Source organism: Cebus imitator, unplaced genomic scaffold (assembly GCF_001604975.1).
Source record: "Cebus imitator isolate Cc_AM_T3 unplaced genomic scaffold, Cebus_imitator-1.0 Scaffold530, whole genome shotgun sequence".
Taxonomy (NCBI): Eukaryota; Metazoa; Chordata; class Mammalia; order Primates; family Cebidae; genus Cebus; species Cebus imitator.
Genome location: NW_016107845.1, coordinates 234,061 through 254,603, shown reverse-complemented (window position 1 = coordinate 254,603; position 20,543 = coordinate 234,061). Strand labels below are relative to the sequence as shown.

The 20,543-nt window shown below is 33.6% G+C and overlaps 1 protein-coding gene across 2 annotated transcripts in view; it reads left to right on the top strand.

The window, feature by feature from the left end:
* Positions 1–20,543, top strand: part of LOC108293303 (protein eyes shut homolog) — a 377,364-nt gene that overhangs the window by 267,734 nt on the left and 89,087 nt on the right. For both annotated transcript variants that reach the window (XM_037733480.1, XM_037733481.1), the window contains exons 4-5: positions 2,422–2,615; positions 5,596–5,723. In XM_037733480.1, the coding sequence (XP_037589408.1) occupies positions 2,422–2,615; positions 5,596–5,723 (322 nt within the window). The remainder of the gene's footprint in view (positions 1–2,421; positions 2,616–5,595; positions 5,724–20,543) is intronic.

The window sequence follows — 20,543 nt, the reverse complement described above, 5'->3', positions numbered from 1 at the left end:
TTTTTTCTGTTCTGATAAAGTACAGTTTTTCCCAGGAATTCAAGATAAGTTTAATATCTGAAATTCAATTAATGTAATATACCATATTAATATAATAAAGGGCAATGCCTATATAATCATCTCAATAGTTGCAGGAAAAGCATATCAAAATCTAACACCCATTCATTATAAAAACTCTCAACAAATTAGAAAGAGAAAAACAATCCCTCAGCCTGATAAAAAGCATCTATGACAAATGTCCAGGGAACATCATACTAAAGCTTTTCCCTGAAGAATTGGAAACAAGACAATGATATCTACTTTCACCATTTCTATTTAACATTGGAACATAGGAGGTTCCAGACTATTTGCTAAGCACACATATACTAACACAAGGACACACTGGTTGAAAGGAAAGCATAAAACTGTCTTTATTCACAAATGACATGATCTAATATGTAAAAAACCCTAAGGAATCCTCAAAATAACTACTAGCACTAATAACTGGGTTTATAAAGCTTTCAGACTACAAGTTAAAATACACGAGACATTTGCATTTCTATATATTAAAAACAGTATTTCAAAAATAAATTTAAGAAAGCAATTCTAGTTACAAGAGCAACAAAATGCTTAGATATTAATTTAACAAATAAATGCAAAACCTGAAAGCTACACAGCAATGCTCAGAGAAATGCAAAAATAGCCAAAGAAATGGAGATCTATTGTATATTCATTTATTGGAATTCAATCTTGATAGGATGGAAATTTTTCCCAATTTTATCTATTGATTTAACGAAATGCCTAATAATATTCCAGCAGGCTTTTGTGTAGAAATTGATGAGCTCATAGAAAAATTTATATGAAACTACACAAAGGATCCATAGAGTAGCAAAATGATTTTTGGAAAAAAAGAAGGAAAGGTTGAATGACTACCCAATTTCATAACCTACCATTTAGTTATATGCATTATGTGTTTGGTCAGTGGGTTATTGCACATAAAAATGCATATAAATCAGGAAAAAATAATTGACAGCCAGAAATCAACTTTCATATTTATCATAGGTGAGTTTAACAGTCATTACAAAATTAAACAAATAAGGAAAGGAGAGTCTTAAAAGAAAAAAGTGTCATAACATTTGTAAATGTATATGTGAAACGTATAAGTTAAATCATTAACCTATACCATATTTTAAGAAACTCAAATGAATTAGGAATCTAAATGTAAGAGCTAAAATTATAAAACATTTAATAAAATATATTAAAATGTCTTCATGATCTTGGGTTAGGCAAAGAATTATTAGATACCAGTTATATGACACCAAAATATATGATATAAAAATGACAAAATGGACTTAATCAAATAAAGGAAAAGTTGATAAATTGGAGTTTACGAAATAAAAACTTTTGCTATCCAAATGTCAACAAGTGAGAAAACGGGAAGGCTAGGCAAGGAGAAAATATTTTCAAGTCACATATATTATAAAGGACTTTTATTCATTATATACCAATAACCCACTAAAAGAATGCTGTCAATCATGAGAAAGCTAATAACACAATTTGAAAATAGTTAATATATTTACATAGACATTTCATTTGAGAAGATACATAAATGATTAATACACATATAAGAAGGTGCTCAAAATAATTAGTCATTAGGGAATGAAAATTGAATCCATAGCGAGATACCATTTATACATTCACTAGAATGACTATTATAAAGAAGACAGGCCATATCAAATGTTGGCAAGAATGTGGAGAAACAGAAATCTGACACATTGCTGGTAGGAATGTTAACCTGGCACAGTTACTTTGGAAAACAGTTTAGCAGTTTCCTAAAATGTTAAACATGAATTTTCCGTAAAACCCAGCAGTTCTACTCCTGGGAATCTTTTCAAGAAATATAAAAATGTATATCCCCGCAAATAATTGTATATGAATTCATGATTCATGAGAACCAAAAGTGAAAACAGATGTCCACCAAAGGATGAACGCATTAACAAAATGTTATATATATTGTGAATTACTCTTTACCAACTACCGATACATGATGCAACATGAAAATTCTTTAAAAACGTTGCTATGCAAAAGAAGCCAATCGCAAAAGACTGCATACTCCACGACACCTTTCTAATGAAATACCTGGAACTGGACTCAGGAACAAAGACTGACTACAAAAGAGCTCTTCTTTGGGTAATGGAATTGTGCTAAAACTGGATTGTTATGATGCTTGAGTAGCTCTCTACATTTGCAAAAGTTTGAATTGTAGAATTGTAGTGAATGAATTTTATAATATATAACTTACACTGCAATAAATTTGTTAAAGAAAAAAATTTCATAAACTCTAGAGAAATTTTCTGGAATGAGTTTTACTACATATGTATGTTCATTTTGTCTTTCCTTCCTTCCTTTTTTTTTCTTTCTTGTGTATGATTTTTTTTTAAGGTCCGTTTTGTGAGGTGTCAACAAAACCTTGTGTTTCTCTGCTTTGTTGGAAAAGAGGAATTTGTCCAAACAGCAGCTCTGCTTACACTTGTGAATGCCCAAAAGGATCTCCCAGTCAAAATGATGAAACTGATGTCAATGAGTGTTCATTAATACCATGCCAGAATGGCATTGACTGCATCAAAATATCAAATGTAAGTTTCAATCTAACATACAAATGAGTAGTTTTCAGGTTTTTTTTTTTACTATTAGCAAGCAATTTGAAAAGAATAAATAATCAAAGTTCTTACTAAGATAGTTTAATTTTTTATTATACTTTAAGTTCTGGGATACATGTGCAGATCTTGCAGGATTGTAACATAGGTATACACATGCCATGGTGGTTTGCGATCTCCATTCCCCTGTCACCTGCATTAGCCATTTCTCCAAATGTTATTCTCCCTAATTTCCCCACCCCCTGCTCTCCTTCCCCTAGCCCCTCACCCCCAACAGACCCCAATGTGTGATGTTCCCTTCCCTGTGTCTATGTGATCTCAGTGTTCAACACTCAATTATACATGAGAACATATGGTATTTGTTTTTCTGTTCTTGTGTCAGTTTGCTAAGAATGATGGTTTCCAGCTTCATCCATGTCCCTGCAAAGGACACGATCTCATTATTTTTTTATGTCTATATAGTATTCCATGGTGTATATGTGCCACATTTTCTTTATCCAGCCTGTCATTGATGGGCATTTGGGTTGGTTTCAAGCCTTTGCTATTGTAAACAGAATAAATAATCAAAGTTCTTATTAAGATAGTTTAATTTTTAAACTCAGAAAAAAAAGTAAGAAATATCGACTTATTTTAATTTTTCCTATTTATGTAAAAACAATTTGCTCTTCCATCATTATTCTCCCTTTTAAAATAATATAAATTTGTATTCTCTTCATTTTTACTTATTGCTTTAATTTTTTATCTTTTAGTTATTTAATATTGTTTAACTTTTCCACTTAACATTTAAATAAATAAGAGTAGGAAATAATTTATTAGTTGTTTTTATGAATTACTATCTTTTCATTTTAGATTCATATTTGTTATTAACTCTTTAAAGAACTTTGTTCATTTTTCCAACCTCCTAAACTTTTTGTTACTAACACTCTGAAATTTTTTCCCTGGAGAACTGTTTATTTTATTTAAAAAGTTGCTGAACTTTTGTTGAGAAGAATTAATTAAATTATATAGAACATAATATACAGATAAAAGCTTATAGAATAACATTTTTTACTCCACCTGAAATATCTTCTACAATTTCTTTTGCAATTCTAAAATGGTAATAAATTCAAAGATTTGTTATCAATGTACAATACATTAGATCCTAATATTGGGATATACAAGGACAAAGAGCGATAATACATGTTTCGTCTACAAATCAGAAAACTATTATTGTAGTAGGCAGACTATGCCTCTCATCCTCCACCAAAAAATAAAATAAAAATAAAATAAATAAACATATCCATGCCCTAATCCTGAGCATATGTGCATATGTTATGTTATCCTAGCAGGAGGAAATTTAGATTGCAAATGAAATAAAGACTGCTAATCAGTTGATGTTATCCTTGATTGTTTGGGTGGATACAGTGTAATCACAAGAGTTCTTTAAAGAAGAAAAGAGAGATGGAAGGATCAGAGTTAAAGGAGGATTTGATGATGCTATGAGGCTGGTTTTAAAGATGAAAGAAGGGACCATAAATGAAAAAATGAGTACAGCCTCTAGAAGAATAGAGCCTACAGAAAGGACACAACAGACATCTTGGTTTTAGCCTTTGGAAATTTTTCAGACTTATGACCTCAGGAACTCTAAGATAATGAATTTTTTGTTTCTATTAGCTACTAAGTTTGCAATAATTTGCTATATAAATTAAAAAGTTGTTATATAAATAGAAAACTAATACAATAATCTATCAAGAACTATTAATATTATCATTTAAAATATTTTGGTTTTAAACTTGACAATAATGAACAATTAAACACATTCTATAACTTTACTAGTTAAATGAATCTTAATATAAGAAGCAACCTTTAATGGATATGTGCTTAACTGTTAATTCATAGAAGTACTTTAATTCCATTTTGCTTATTTCTCTATTATTTATTATTATACTTGAAAGAATTATTTTGTAGATACATGAGTTAGAAGGTAGTACATTTTATCATTTGTACCACTGCTATGTATCACCTTGGGCAAACTATATATTTCTTTCAACATTAGTTTTGGATTAAATTAAATAAATTTGATTGGATTTCATGAGAAAAAAAGAACAAAATTATCAATTTTAAGTATATGGACTTCTCACCTTGGAATCACTTAATAAATTTTGTTCAGATAAATATGATAATGAAAATCATGATACTGTAATGATGATGGTGATGATAATGATAATAAAGAAAAAAGAGGAAAAAAGGAGGACAAAAAGAGACAGAAATATGATGACTAAGGTGTATTTCAAATGCAGGTGAAATTAACTTGCCCATCAAATTTAATTTCATTTTGTTTTCACCTGCCCATAGATGCCTGGACCTAGTTCATGTTCCAATTGTCTATTTTCTGTGCTTAAGCACCTGGAAATTGGCAGCTTAAAATAATTATTTTCTTATTATAACTTACGGTTCTGTGAGCTGACTTGTCTCAGCTAGGACATTGTTTAGAGTCCCTCTGAGGTTGCTATCAGAAAGTGTCCAGAGTTGGACTTCATCTTAATGTTGCCCGTTAGCTGGGCCCTCAACTGGGCCTATCTGCCACAATCCTGAACATGATTTCTCTATGTGGCCTGCGCTTCCTGAGAGTATGGTGGCTGGGTTCAAAGAGCAAGCAGCCTAAGATAATTTGGCAGAATCTTTATAGCCTTTTGAAGCATCATTGTCTCTTTGATCACAATCTTGCTTCCATTCAAGAGGAAGGGAATATAGTCCCTGATTCTTAATGGGGGAGCTTTGACTTCACATAGCAGGATTAGTGTGTGAGATAGAGGCAGTGTTGTGACAGTTTGGAAAATAGAATCTGCCAAATTGCTGACAGAGAATTTCTATTCCAAGTTCATGAAAATAATTTTCACCCCTCTCTAGGTAAGAACCCATTCATTGTCCTTGAAATATCCAAAATCCTTTGTAAAAATATGTTTTTAATCTTTTCTAGGATGTTATGTGCATCTGTTCACCAATATTTACAGACATGCTTTGTAAGAGCATTCAAATGTCATATGAGTCATTCCCTTTGAAGAATACCACTATTTGTAAGAAATGTGAGAAAGAGGATCATTGCAGGTATAATTAATTTTCTGTTTATTTTTAATATAAGATAAATAGATTTTTAAATCATGTGAATAAAAACATAATGATGTTCTGGTTTTAACCTTGTCATTTACTTAATGGTATGTAATATTCCATTTTAAGTTAAAGTACTTTTTTTTGCATGTTTTGAGTTAACTGTTGTGGTATTAATTTAAAATAGATATTTGAGAAATTCACAAATATAATTTGGGTGTACAGTTACAAAATGAATATTTTGTTTCATAAAAGATGTTTTAATATAATCAAATAATATTAGAAGGTCTAGAAAGAAAAGTGAGATATATGTCTCCTTAGTATTATTTCTATTATACAATTATAATGTTGAAATATTTTAAAAGAATAGTGTAACTATGTCTTCCTATAATTCACAGACCCCAGCAGATAGATATTAGTTAGGGTCTTTAGGTGGACTTTTAGAAAATCATTCTTTCTTTAAGTAATAATTTCCCACAAATTACTCACTTATAAATGGCAGAAGTGACCCAAATATCTGGGCATATAATTTGGTCAATTTTAAATAGCTTTATAGACATTTTCTCGCACTATTAAGAAATACAATTTGTACTCTTCACACTTGCTTGACTTTTATCTGGCTGGTTAAAGTAAATTCTGTTGGACATTATTGAAAAGCAGTAGGTAGCCTCAAAATTTTAGAATATTCATAAAAGCAGAAAATTAAAATGTGGGGCACAGAATATCCTTGAAACACACTGAAAAGAAACTTAGAATATGTGTCCATATCACACTGTACGATAATCTGTTTCAAAGGAGTTCAAATTTAAGGGTTTTTTTTAAATTAACCTTTTGAAATGTGACTTTTTCAAAAGAATTGAATAGAAACCTTGTCATTATATCAAGATATTGAAATCTCTAACTCATTTAGTTAAATTTATGCATGCCTTCAATCATGTATTAACTCTTCAATAAGCCTAAATGCTATCCCTTTAAAAATATTTACTTTTTAATTTACATTTCTATTTCTATGTCTTAATGTACTAGTATATTTGTGAATGTACTTAGAAAAGTGACCAACTTAAAAAAATTGATAAATATCCTCCTCAAACTTACCACTGATTAAAAAATACTAATTCTGACTCAGGTGATATAATGGAGATATAATCAATATTAAGTATGAAGTTAAAGCAATGACAGGAAATTAATCTTGAAATCTATTTTTCTGTTCTCATAGGAGACAGGGAATATTAGTGAATATAACAATAAAAATAAAAATGACAACTTAAATGCTTTTCTGTTAAGGATTTATCTCTGTTACTAACTTAGAGAGTATGTTTTCCTATATCAATGACTCTAACACTTTGAAATTAGAACTTCTTGAAGAGCTAAAGTACAAATAATTGTTCATTGTCTTTAGTGTTTTTAATTCAATGGGTCTGTGGTGAGGATTGCAAATGTACATTTCTTACCAAGTCATAAGAGATATTGATGCTCCTGATCTGGAGACACTACACTTTGAGAACTTAGTCAAGATGAGCTTGGGCTTAAACAACATCAGTGCAGGAATTGTCTTAAACCTTCCACCTAGTTTCACTAGTCTTTTACACTGACGTTTTATTCTTCTGAATTTTGGATAAAAACACATTAAGGTGAAAAGGAATTAAATGTGGAAAGGAGAATAGAGTGATTATGATGATATCAGTTTCCCTGCCTGAATATATGGCGTAGACCTAAATTTCTATGGGTAGATGAGAGAGAAACCGAAGTAAAATTATCTCCGTGAGAAAGACAGTGATACACTGGTTATGGGAATTTTTACTTGGTACCCAGTAACATACATCAATACAGTTAGAAAGAAATTAATTTTCTCTTAATATACAAATCAGCAAATTCCTTACCACCTAGAAGGTAGAGTCTGATAGGAAAGGAAAAGTAATAATTGACATCTTAGAGGTATCTGACAGGTAGAATACAACTTTAGTGACTCTTAAATTATTTAAGAACGGTTTGTTTGTTTTGGGGAATACTTTGGTTAATAATTTGAAAATAAAATGGAATTTGTGAGCTACAGTAATCGCTATAAATGATATATATATATATATATATATATATATATATATATATATAGAGAGAGAGAGAGAGAGAGAGAGAGAGAGAGAGAGGGAGATAGAGAGATGGAGTATCACTTTGTCACCTAGACTGGAGTGCAGTGGCATGATCTTGGCTCACTACCGTGGCAGAATCTTGGGTCGCTGCAACTTCCGCCCCCACGTTCAAGCGATTCTCCTGCCTCAGCTTCCTAAGTAGCTGGGACTACAGGTGTGTGCCACTGTACCTGGCTAATTTTTTTATTCTTAGTAGAGACAGGGTTTCACCATGTTGGCCAGGTCTTCAACTCCTGACCTTGCGATCTACCCGCCTCGGGCTCCCAAAGTGCTGGGATTACAGGTGTGAGTCACCATGCTGGGCCACAAATATTTTAAAAAGGATACCTTACCAGTATTTGGTTGGTAGTTTAGCCATTCAAATACTAGGAATTCCTAGAGAATTTCTCTCACTCTTCTCTAGCATTACTGCTCTCCATCTATAAAAGTGAAAAAATTTTTCACCCCTTACTTGCTTGTTTGGCCCTATAAGATAAATTTTTTTCAAGGTATATTCAGCACTTTTGCATGTTGATACTTTAACCATTTGGAAGAAACCCTGCACTTAACACTGAATCTCCTAGTAGCGGTTTTAAAGGGAAATGAAACAGTCACACTCTACAGTGACACTAAGAAACTGTATTGCAACATGTAATTGTGCAACTGGAGATCATCTTGCAACCATGAAGTCCAGCAAGGAGGCAAAACCAAAATAGATATAGAGCTGAAAGGATTAAAAAGAGAGCAGAGAGCCAGAACAATGATCAAATTCTCTACGAAGAAGGAACTATCTATAGTTAAACAATATGAGCTAATAATCCTTTGCATTGGTTTTGTCTGAGTTGGGGTTATGTTATTTACATCTGAAAAGTTTCCTAGTAAATATACCGAAACCCTTTACAAACCACTGAGTTATATTGCTCACATATTTTAAATGGTTAATCTTTTGCCATACTAGTAGTTTTATTGCTCACTCAATTATTAATTATCTACTAGAAGAAAATCAAGTATTTGTAAGATTGCTGACTACTTCATAAAAATGATCGTGATTTACCATAAAAATCTTTTCCACTGTAATGTACTCAAAAACAATGTGTTTTATCCATTCTGTATTTCTAAATTATTTTACTATGCTACTTATAGAATATTTTCTAACTTATTTAATTTACTATATAATTGGTTTATAATAATGTTTTGGATCTTACTGATTGAAGTGGAAGGTTTCGACTCCGGCCATGACATGAAATGACTAATTTATTTATTAATTTAATAAATATTTATTGAGTACTTACTTTTTCAGAAACTTTCCTACTCTAAGTAAAACTCTTCTGCAGCCATAAAAAGGGCAGAAAAAAAACATTAAAAAGACAAAAAGTTGTTTTCATAATAAACTAACATTCTATTCCACAAACACTGCTTTAAATGATCACTCTGACTCAATTTTATTGAATAGAGTGTTGGTGTATGCTCCCAAGGGAAGGGAGACCAGCTAGAAAGCTGCTATGATTATGTAGCCTAGAGCTGGTGGTGACTGACACTGCCTTACTTAAGATCATCAAGACAACTTGTGATTAGGGTAATTAAGGATCAGATCCAGAATACAGTTCTAAGAATAATTCAATCTTTTGCTGAAGGATTAGATAGGAAGTAACAGAAATAAGTCAAGGGTAACTCTAAGGTTGTTTGCTCAATTGAAAGGTTGGAAAATAAACCTAAACAGGTTTCTAATATCATTTACAAAATGGAAGAATCTGTAGAAAGAAATGCATGGTTGGCAGGAGTGGAAAACAAGATGTCAGTTTTGAACATGTTGGACAAGACATCTAATAGAGCCAAGTAGAGATATTGAGGTAGGTATTCAAGTACGTTTCCATTTTAGAGGAACTATCAGGTCTAAATATATAAATCTGGAAGCCAGTACCATAGACATGACGTTTAAAACCAGGAAGCTTGCTGTAAAGAAACCTTTTAGTTTAATTACATTCCATTTTTCTCTATTTTTGTTTTTGTTGCATTTCCTTTTGAGAATTTAGCCATTAATTCTTTGCCTAGGCCAACATGTAGAAGTGTTTCTCCTAGGATTTTTATAATGACAGGTCTTACATTTAAGTTTTTAATCTAACTTGAGTTAATTTTTGAATGTGATAAGAGATAGGGGTATAGTTTTATTCTTCTGCATATAATTCTTTATTTTTCCCAGCACCATTTATTGAGTAGGATGTTCTTTTCACTGCATATTTTTGTTGACTTTGTCAAACATCAATTTGTTGTAGGTATGTGGCTTTATTTCTGGATTCTCTATTCTGTTCCATTGATCTATGTGCCTATTTTTATACCCACACTGTGCTGTTTTGGTTATTGTAAACTTGTAGTATAATTTTAAGTCAACAGAGTAAACAGCCAACCTACACAATAGGAGAAAACATTTGCAAGCAATACATCCATCAAAAGGCTAGTATCCAGAATCTACAAGAAACTCAACACCTCAGCAAGAAAAAAATGAAATAACCACATTAAAAAGCCAGTAAAAGGCATGAACACCTATTTTAATTTAATTTAATTTAATTTGATTTTACTTTACTTTAAGTTCTGGGGTACATGTGCGGATCTTGCAGGATTTTTACATAGGTACACACATGCCATGGTGGTTTGCTGCCTCCATTCCGCCATCAGCCACGAAGGCATTTCTCCCAATGTTATCCCTCCCCAACCTTCCCACCCCCTGCTATGCCTCCCCTAGCCCTGACAAGTTTGTGCCACATAAAAGTTTCTCTGGATTGCTTCTACAAATGATGTTCTTGCTTTTTAGCCCAGACCTCAGCAATAATATTGCAACGCTGCATTCAGACAGAGTTTTTAAAGTCCAACATCTATAGTGTTGTACTGTATTTAAAAATTTTGAATAGTTCCCTGAGTCAGTAGCAGAAGCTCTTTTCCACAAGGCTAATACCCTTTATGATCATATGCAGATTTGCCTCTCGTAGCCAAAATATTCGCACTTCACTTTTCGATCCCAAATAATTTTTTCCATATATACAGATTTTGCAACTTTGAATAACTCAAATTTGAAATACTATTCTTTTTTACTTATTTGTTTATTTTTTATTATACTTCAAGTTCTGGGGTACATGTGCAGAACTTACAGGACTGCTGCATAGGTACACATAGGCCATGGCGTTTTGCTGCCTCCATCTTCCCATCACCTACATCAGGCATTTCTCTCAGTGTTATCCCTCCCCAAACTCCCTAACCCCCACTATTCCTCCCCTAGCCCCCCACACCAAACAGACCCCAGTGTGTGATATTCCCCTTCCTGTGTTCATGTGTTCTCATTGTTCAACACCCATGTATGAGTGAGAACATGTGGTGTTCGGTTTTCTGTTCTTGTGTCAGTTTGCTGAGAATGATCATTTTCAGATTCATCCATGTCCCTGCAAAGAACATGAACTCATCCTTTTTTTATGGCTGCATAGTATTCCATGGTGTATATGTGCCACATTTTCTTTATCCCGTCTATCACTGATGGGCATTTGGATTGGTTCCAAGTCTTTGCTATTGTAAACAGTGCCACAATGAACATATGTGTGCATGTGTCTTTATAATAGAATTATTTATAATTGGTTGGGCACATACCCAGTAGTGGGATTGCTGGGTCAAATGGAATTCTATTTCTAGATCCTTGAGGCATTACCACACTGTCTTCCACAATGGCTAGGCAATACTATTCAGAACATAGACACAGGCAAGGACTTCATGACTAAAACACCAAAAGTAATGGCAACAGAAGCCAAAATAGACAAATGATATCTAATTAAACTTAGGAGTTTCTGCACAGCAAAAGAAACAATCGTTAGAGTTAACCAGCAACCCACAGAATGAGTAAACATTTTTGTAAGCTACCCATCTGACAAAGGGCTCATATCCAGAATCTACAAAGAACTTAAACAAATATACAAGAAAAAAACAACCCCATCAAAAAGTGGGCAAAAGATATGAACAGACACTTTACAAAAGAAGACATACGTGAGACCAACAAACATATGAAAAAATGCTCATCATCACTGGTCATTAGAGAAATGCAAATCAAAACCACATTGAGATACCATCTTATGCCAGTTGGAATAGGGATCATTAAAAATCTGGAGACAACAGATGCTGGGGGGGATGTGGAGAAATAGGAATGCTTTTACAAGGTTAGTGGCAGCGTAAATTAGAACAAAAGTTTTTTAATAGAAGATATACAAGCAGTCAACAAACATAGGAAAAAATGCTCAACATTTTTAATCATCAGAGAAATACAAATTAAAGCCACAGCAGGTGCCATTTTATACTAATCAGAATGGTTATTACTAAAATGTCAAAAAACAACAGATGTTGGCAAGGATGCAGAGAGAAGTTAATGCTTACACACTGTTGGTATAAAAATAAAGTAATACAACTCTATGAAAAACAGTATGAAGATTTCTCAAAGAAACACAAATACAACTAACATTTGATCTAGCAATCACACTACTGGGTATCTACCCAAAAGAAAAGATAACATTATATCAAAACAACACCTGCATTCATATGTTTATCACAGTACCAGTCACAAAAGCAAAATCATGGGATCAGCCTAAGTGTCTATTAGTGGGTAACTAGATTAAAAATACACACACACACACACACACACACACACATACACCAATGAAATAAAACTTAGCCACCCAAAAGAATAAAATCTTGTCTTTGCAGTAACATGGATGGAACTGGAGGTTATTATCATGAGTGAAATGACTCAGAAACAGAAAATAAAAAGCCCCATCTTGTCACTTATAAGTGAGAATTAGAAAATGGGTTCACACTGACATACAGGGTAGAATAATAAATATTGGAGACTCTAAAATGTGGGATGGTGGGAGAGGGTGTAAGGATGAAATATGACCTATTGGGTAAAATATTTACTATTCTGGTTATGGGTACACTAAAAGTCCATACTTCACTACTGTGCAATATATCCATACTAAAATAACAAACAATAAACTGCATTTGTAGTCTCTAAATGTTAAATAAATAAACAGAGTTTAGCTTAGAAAAAAATAAAAAATAAAACCAGGAAACTCAATGAAATTAGCTCACATTGAGCCTAGATAGGAAAATGAGAAGGTTTTAGATGGAGAGTTTGGACACTCATATTTAAGGGAGTTAAGGGATTTGAATATGAGACTAAAGGTTACTCAGTGAGTTAAGATGAGAAAAATACAGACAATTATCAGAGAATCTACAAAAGAAAAATTTTAAGACAATTCTAAGACTGTCTCAAAACATGTAACTAGATCTAATTAGAGAAAAATGAGAATTGACCTTCATAACTGGCAACTGGAGATAATAGTTTTCTCAAAAAGAATAGTTTGACAAAATAGTGGAAAATTTGATTAGAACTGGTCCGTGAGTGAATGAGATAAAATATATGGGCTTTTGCTTAAACGGGAGCAACAACACAGGGTAATGAACTGGTAACTAAGGAAAGTTCAAAATAATTTATTTTTAGATAGTAGCAGAAAAGGGTTGGTATATAGGGCACAAGCAGAGGAGTTTGCCTGGACAAAAGGATGGCAGATGTTGCATGAATTGTAATAGGAAGAAAAATAGAATAGGTTGCTTTGAATGTGTGGTTGTTGAATCATTTGGAAAGTGTCTTCTGATAGCTGTTATTGCTCAAGTGAAATAGGCATCAATGTCCAATGAAATAGCAACCCAAATGAGTATGAGGAAAATAGAGTATTACTAATATGCTACAACATCTCCTTAAAGTTAGTGAACATGAATATAAAGTAAGAACAATCTACAATATGTGTCAATCTCAAACCAAGTGTAGCTTACTCCTACGCCCATAAGAAATAGCTAGGGTGTTGAATTAAAGTAGGGTTGAGCCTTGACCAGGCTATGATAATGGAGGGAAAAGAGAAAGTGATTTAAGAGTGTATGCAGTAAGTGATTATAGAAGTAAAGCATGTAATCTAATTCACAGAGGGAGGCAAATGAGAATATGATGGGGATGACAGACATTGAAGTGTTGGTAGTGTCAATGGATTATGGTGCTGAATAATTTTCGGGGTAGAAAAGGACTACGAGGAGTAAACTGGAAAAAGAAATGAGGCTGTGTGTAGAATATAAAATACTTTAAGATTATGTAAGTTAACATTGCGAAGAGAATGTAGTTATATATGATGGTAGCATATAGCATACTAGAGTAGGAGTAGGTTGTAGAGTTAGGGGGAAGATTTAGGTCTTTGAGTTGAGATAGTATCTTCCTAGGAGATGCTAACTTTACAAACAGATAAATTTTGCAGATATTAAAATAACTAAGACACTTAAGTGATCTCCATGCCTTGGCTATTGTAGTAAAGAGGATGTGATGTTTTAGCATGTATATGTATGTAATATTACACAGTCACTAAAAGAAAGAAGTTCTGTCATTTACAACAGCATGGATGAATGTTGAGGGCATTATTCTAAGTGAAATAAGTCAGACCGAGAAAGACAAACACTGCATCCTCTAACTAATATGTAAACTTTTTAAAGTCAAAGTCATAGACACGGAGTAGAATACTGGTTTTCAGGCCATTGTGGCAGAGAGAAATGCGGGAGGAGGCTGTTCAAAAGGTTATAATATTGTATATTTCTGTACAGCTACAGGAGAGAGCCTGAAATGTTTCCAACACGTAGAAATGGTAAATACTAGAAGTGGTAGATGCCCTAAAGCTGACTTGATCATTACACATTATAAGCATGTAACAAATATCACATGTATTTCATAAATACATACAAGCGGTATGTATCAATTAAAAATTCAAAGACATAAAAAGATGAATAAACTTTGGTTATTTAATGTTCAAGGTAATGACTATAGCTAAAAATGTTGCATTGTATACTTGAAATTTGCTGAGAGAATAGATCTTACCTGCTATCCCCCCACACATACAAATGATTACTCTGCAAGGTGGCAGATACGTTAACTAAGTTAATTATGATAATTATTGAACAATACGTAATATAACAACTCATTATCACATTTTACACTTTAAATTTATACAACTTTGTCAATTATGCTTCAATAAAAATAACAAAGTAAGTTTGGGATCACATTAGGGAAAGATATAACAAGTCTGATGTTAAATGTTACAGAATTACAGGGAATGCTCGGGAAGGTTAGCTGTGACTGCAGTGAGGAGGAGGTATGGATATGGTTTGATGACATCATCCTCAAATAAGTAAGGCTTTTAAGGGGAGGATAAGACATGATTTGGAAGCCACAATGCAGAAAAGATGAAGACAACTACACAACATGCAGACATCGAGCTGTGAGAGAAGAGGAAGAGAGGATAGCCACCACTTGAGAGTTCACCTTCAAAGGAACACGATTTCTAAGAATATGAAAGACATGTACAGAGCTGCTTGGTAGAAAGATCCACACAGTGAGGGATGACTTGGAAAGCCCTGGCTTCCTGGGGTATCTGAAGTAATGATAATAAGGGATTAATTTTAATGGCCTTCAAGGTAGCTCATAGTGGGGTGACGGTGAGTGTTGGCATGAAGTTAGTAGTGCTGGGTTTTGTCAGGAGCTCACAGAACTCAGTCAACATTTGGAAATTCCTCCAAAGGCAGTGATAAAGCTACAGGACTCTGTGTGCTCCACTTCACTTATGCAGGTGGCAGTGTCCACAGCAGTGCAGGACACAGCTCCAGTGAAGCTTTCTGGGGTTCCTGATCACCTCTTGGATGAAGGTTCATGGGTAGTGAAGGGAAAGTCATTGTGACCTGATATGTAGGGTTCTGAGCTCTCCACCGTGGCTTCCACTTTTTTAAAGTAGAAAGTGTTTATTCACTAAAATCACTTACTGACTTTGAAGACTATCATGAACTACATTATTAATGTTGCCATTTTACACACATACACATATCTAATATTTACTGAATGCAATGACTCCAATATTCTCAACATATCAGGATGATCAAATTCTCACTATTTAGATTAAAATGAGGAAATGAACCAAAAAATAAAGTTTTGTTAAACCAGCTGGTGTCTTTCTCACATAAAAATTTTTCAAGTCTGAAAATCAACTATTTAACCAAACTAATTGGGAGAAAACTTTGTTAAATATGACTTTGACTAGATATTAGAAAATTATTAAATACTATATCTTTAAAAATCAGAAATGTTGTGATATAGAGAATCTTGCTTTGTAAGCCTTTTATTTTCTCCACCCAAATTCTGAGATATTTCAAGGGATAATGATATTCTCTTTTATATTCTCAGCTTATTGTGGATTTTTTTTTTGCTGTTTTCTAGTCACTGAATTTAGATTATAATATCTTACACTACTGAAATTTCAATTTGATGTATTAACATAACTTCTCCCACCCCCACCCCCAAGTCAGCTGCAGCATTTATTTTATTAGGATTATGATAAGTCTTACCATGTCAGCTATGGGTAGAATTAAAGTTTTCAGTTTATGTCACAAATATAGCTAATTAAGTATGCACTGTGACTTTGAAATAGAACTCTGCATTTGCAGAAATGCAAGTCAACATATTTCAACATATAATAAAATTATATTTTCATATTAATTTTGAAAAATGATTTTTAAAATAGCAATCACATATTTGCATGAGGAATTTATTAATTAATGGAATGCTTCCACTTAGTCACTCAATAATTTTCAACAGGAAATCTTAATCTTTTGGAGTTAATTATCTCAAAAGCTAGGCTGCTACATTTTTCTTTGCTTGAAATCAATAGCCACATTTATAAGGCTAACTTTTAAATCAATCATTCTGACATTTAATATAGGAAAAAGTTTGTTAAATTTTAAATATAGGAACTTTTAAACTTCAGATTCTGGTCATAAACTATGTAACTATTTAAAATATCTGGAAAAATTGTTGACATATTCTCTTCAAGAGTAGCTTTTGCTACTATTAATATGACTTTACATTGTGGGGTACTGTTTTAGGTGACAGGAGGTATCGTATAATCTGGCCTCCTAAGTGCCTCATTTAAGAACATATGTTCTCATCAGTATAAACTTATTTCTTTCCTTGGATGTATTAATTTCCATATAAATAATAATTTAGTACAGACATATGCACATCAAATTTGAATTAACATCATGAAATCTTTAAGTCTTTCTGTCATTCCTGACTGAAAGAAACTTAGCCCCATAATGCTCTGCACAACCTCCACTATTTCTTAATATCCAATATTCATCCACTGTGCCCTCTGTATCTTTTTGTTCACAGAATATTTTCCAAGTATCCACAGTGTACTTTCTTTTTCTCTAATTTTATATTTTGATTTTATATTTTTTAGAGACAGGATCTCACGTGTTCACCCAGGCTGGCATGTGGTGTTACAAACCCAGCTCAAGTCAGTTTCAACCTCATGGGCCCAACAATCCTCCCACCTCAGCCTCCTGAGTAACTGAGTCCCTGAGGCTACCCGCCAGGCTAGTTTTTTGAGTAAAGAGATGTAGACATGGGGCCTTACTACGTTGCTCAGGCTGGTCTGCAACACCTGGAGTCAAGCAATCTTCCTGCCTCAGCCTCCCAAAATGCTGGAATTACAGATGTAAGCCACCATGCCCAGCCCACAATATTTTTTCTACTATACCTTCCTTTCTTTTTCTCACTGAAACCTGAGGACAGTTTTTCCTGTAGCTTTCCTAGCTAGTCACTATTTATCCTTCTGTGCTATGTACGGTACACATACATACTATTGGGTACCATAGGCAGTGAAGAGTATAGACAGGGTTGCCCTTGTTCCTATATTCAGGCCATTTGTTTCTTGCTACTGAAATCCCTAACCAGCAGCTGTATCTTCTCTCTCTGACTCTCTCCCCCTCCCCCTCCCCCTGGCAGCTTTTCTAGTACCTTTTCTCTTAGTTCCTGTTCATCCTTTACTAAATGTTTTAGCATGTAGCTTGCTGACCTTTTCTTTATCATCACTGTGATCATATTTTTTGATAACTGTGGTATCCTTCTTGGAAATCCACTCACTTTTGTTGTTTAAATCTTTTGATAATTATTTTATGAGTTTATCCCTCTCCTTCACCTCGATTCATCTCCCATGGTCTTATTCTGTAAGTTATTATACCTGTAGTTGTACACTCTGCAATACCTTTAATTTAAATTCCTCCACTCTCTGATCCCCACTTCCTGTATTTCAAGTTCAAACACTCATGTGCTCTAATGACAAAATTTCATAAAATTTTTACAAAGCAACAGGCACCTCCAGTTATATGACTGTATGACATTCCTTTGTCCATTACCCATGGCAGGTCCCCATTTTCTTTAAAAAATATATATATACTTACACAACCAGTTTCAAATTCCTTAACTTTCTATGTTCCATTGACTTGAAAACACCAAATCTGTTTAATTCTCATCCTGCCACGAAACTCTTATCCATTACATATATTTCTAATATAGCAGCTCAAACTTAATTTATTCCAAATTCATAATTGATTTTTGAGCCCTGGACAAACCTGCTTTTTTGCCAGTATTCTTTTATATTACTCTTTGATTTCTTCTTTTCTCTCTTTCAACACGTCTTGTCCATCACCAAATCCTTTAAACTCTCCAATAACTGCATATCATGAGTATGAACACTTTTATCATTATGAAGGTTAACACCATTATTCAAGCCAAATTCTCATCTGGAACATTTCAAGAGCCTCTCTCTTGACCTCATTCTTTTGAATCTTGATTCAGGTACATGTCAAATAATGAATGACTATCTCATCAAAACAAAAACAAAAACAAAAAAAGTTAATGTTTTGGTGGAGATTTGAATGATATGAAAGAATGTGCAGCTGTCTAGGGGAAGAGTCTTCATAGCAGAGGAAGTACTCATTGCAAAATCCCTGGCCTATTCAGGCCATACTGGTCTGAAGAAAGCAAGGGAAGTAGCTGAAATGAAGATGGAAGAGACACCAGAATCTGGGGATTTTAGATCATGAATGCCTTTTTAAACTCTTTCATTTTTACTTTAAGTACAATGGGAAGTATTGCAGTGTTGCTGACAAATAAGTTACATTGTTTGGCTTACATTTTTAAATTTTAATGTGACTTGTTTTGAAAGGAAACTGAACAGAGACATGGGCAGATGCAAAGAGACTGTTAGTAAGCTATTATAGTAATTATAGTATAGTAATTTGGGTAGGACAGTGACATAGATTAGAATTAGAGAGAGGGCTAGGAAAGAAGTGGTTTGATTATGGGTATATATTTAAGATGGAGTCAATACAATGTTTCTTTAGACTGGAGTGAATGACAGAGAAAAAGTACAAATATAGTGACCATAGTTTTCAAAGTGAGCAACAAGAAAACAGATTGCCATTATTTTAGATGGTGTAAGTTACAGACAAGGCAAATGTAAAATAGTTTCCTTGCTTTTTCGTGTGTGTGTGTGTGTGTGTGTGTGTGTGTATGTGTGTGTGTATGAACATATGTGTGCATGTACCTTTATAATAGAATGATTTATAATCCTTTGGATATATATCCAGTAACAGGATTGCTGGGTCCAATTGAATTTCTATTTCTAGATGCTTGAGGAATCGCCACACTGTCTTCCACAATGGTTGAACTAATTTACACACCCACCATTATTGTAAAAGTGTTCCTATTTCTCCACATCCTCTCCAGCATCTGTTGTGCTCAGATTTTTTAATGATGGCCATTCTAACTGGCATGAGATAGTATCTCAATGTGGTTTTGATTTGCATTTCTCTAATGACCAGTGATGATGAACATTTTTTCATATATTTGTTGGCTTCATAAATGTCTTCTTTTGAAAAGTGTCTGTTCATGTCCTTTGCCCACTTTTGAATGGGTTTGTTTGTTTTATTATTGTAAAGCTGTATCAGTTCTTTGTAGATTCTGGATATTAGCCCTTTGTCAGATGGGTAGATTGCAAAACTTTTTTCCCATTCTGTTGGTTGCCAGTTCACTCTAATGATTGTTTCTTTTGTTGTGCAGAAGCTCTGAAGTTTAATTAGATCCCATTTATCTATTTTAGCTTTTGTTGACAATGCTTTTGGTGTTGTAGTCATAACATCCTTGCCTATGCCTATCTCCTGAATGGTTTTGCCTAGGTTTTCTTCTAGGGTTTTTATGGTGTTAGGTCTTATGTTTAAGTCTTAAATCCATCCGGAGTGAATTTTAGCGAAATGAGTCAGGAAGGGGTTCAGTTTCTGCTTTCTGCACATGGTTAGGCAGTTTTCCCAACACCATTTATTAAACATGGAATCTTTTCCCATTCCTTGTTTTGGTCAGACTTGTCAAAGATCAGATGTTTGTAGATGTGACATTGCCTCCAAGGCCTCTGTTCTGTTCCATTGGTCTATATCTCTGTTTTGGTACCAGTACCATGACGTTTTGATTACTGTGGCCTTATAGTATAGTTTGAAGTCAAGTAGTGTGATGCCTCCAGCTTTGTTCTTTTTGCTTAAAATTGACTTGGCTATGCGGGTTCTCTTTTGGTTCCATATGAAGTTTAAGGTGGTCTTTTCCAGTTCTATGAAGAGGGTCATAGGTAGCTTGATGGGGATAGCCTTGAATCTGTAAACTACTTTGGGCACTGTGGCCATTTTCACAGTATTGATTCTTCCTAACTATAAGCATGGAATGTTTTTCCATCTGCTTGTGTCCTCT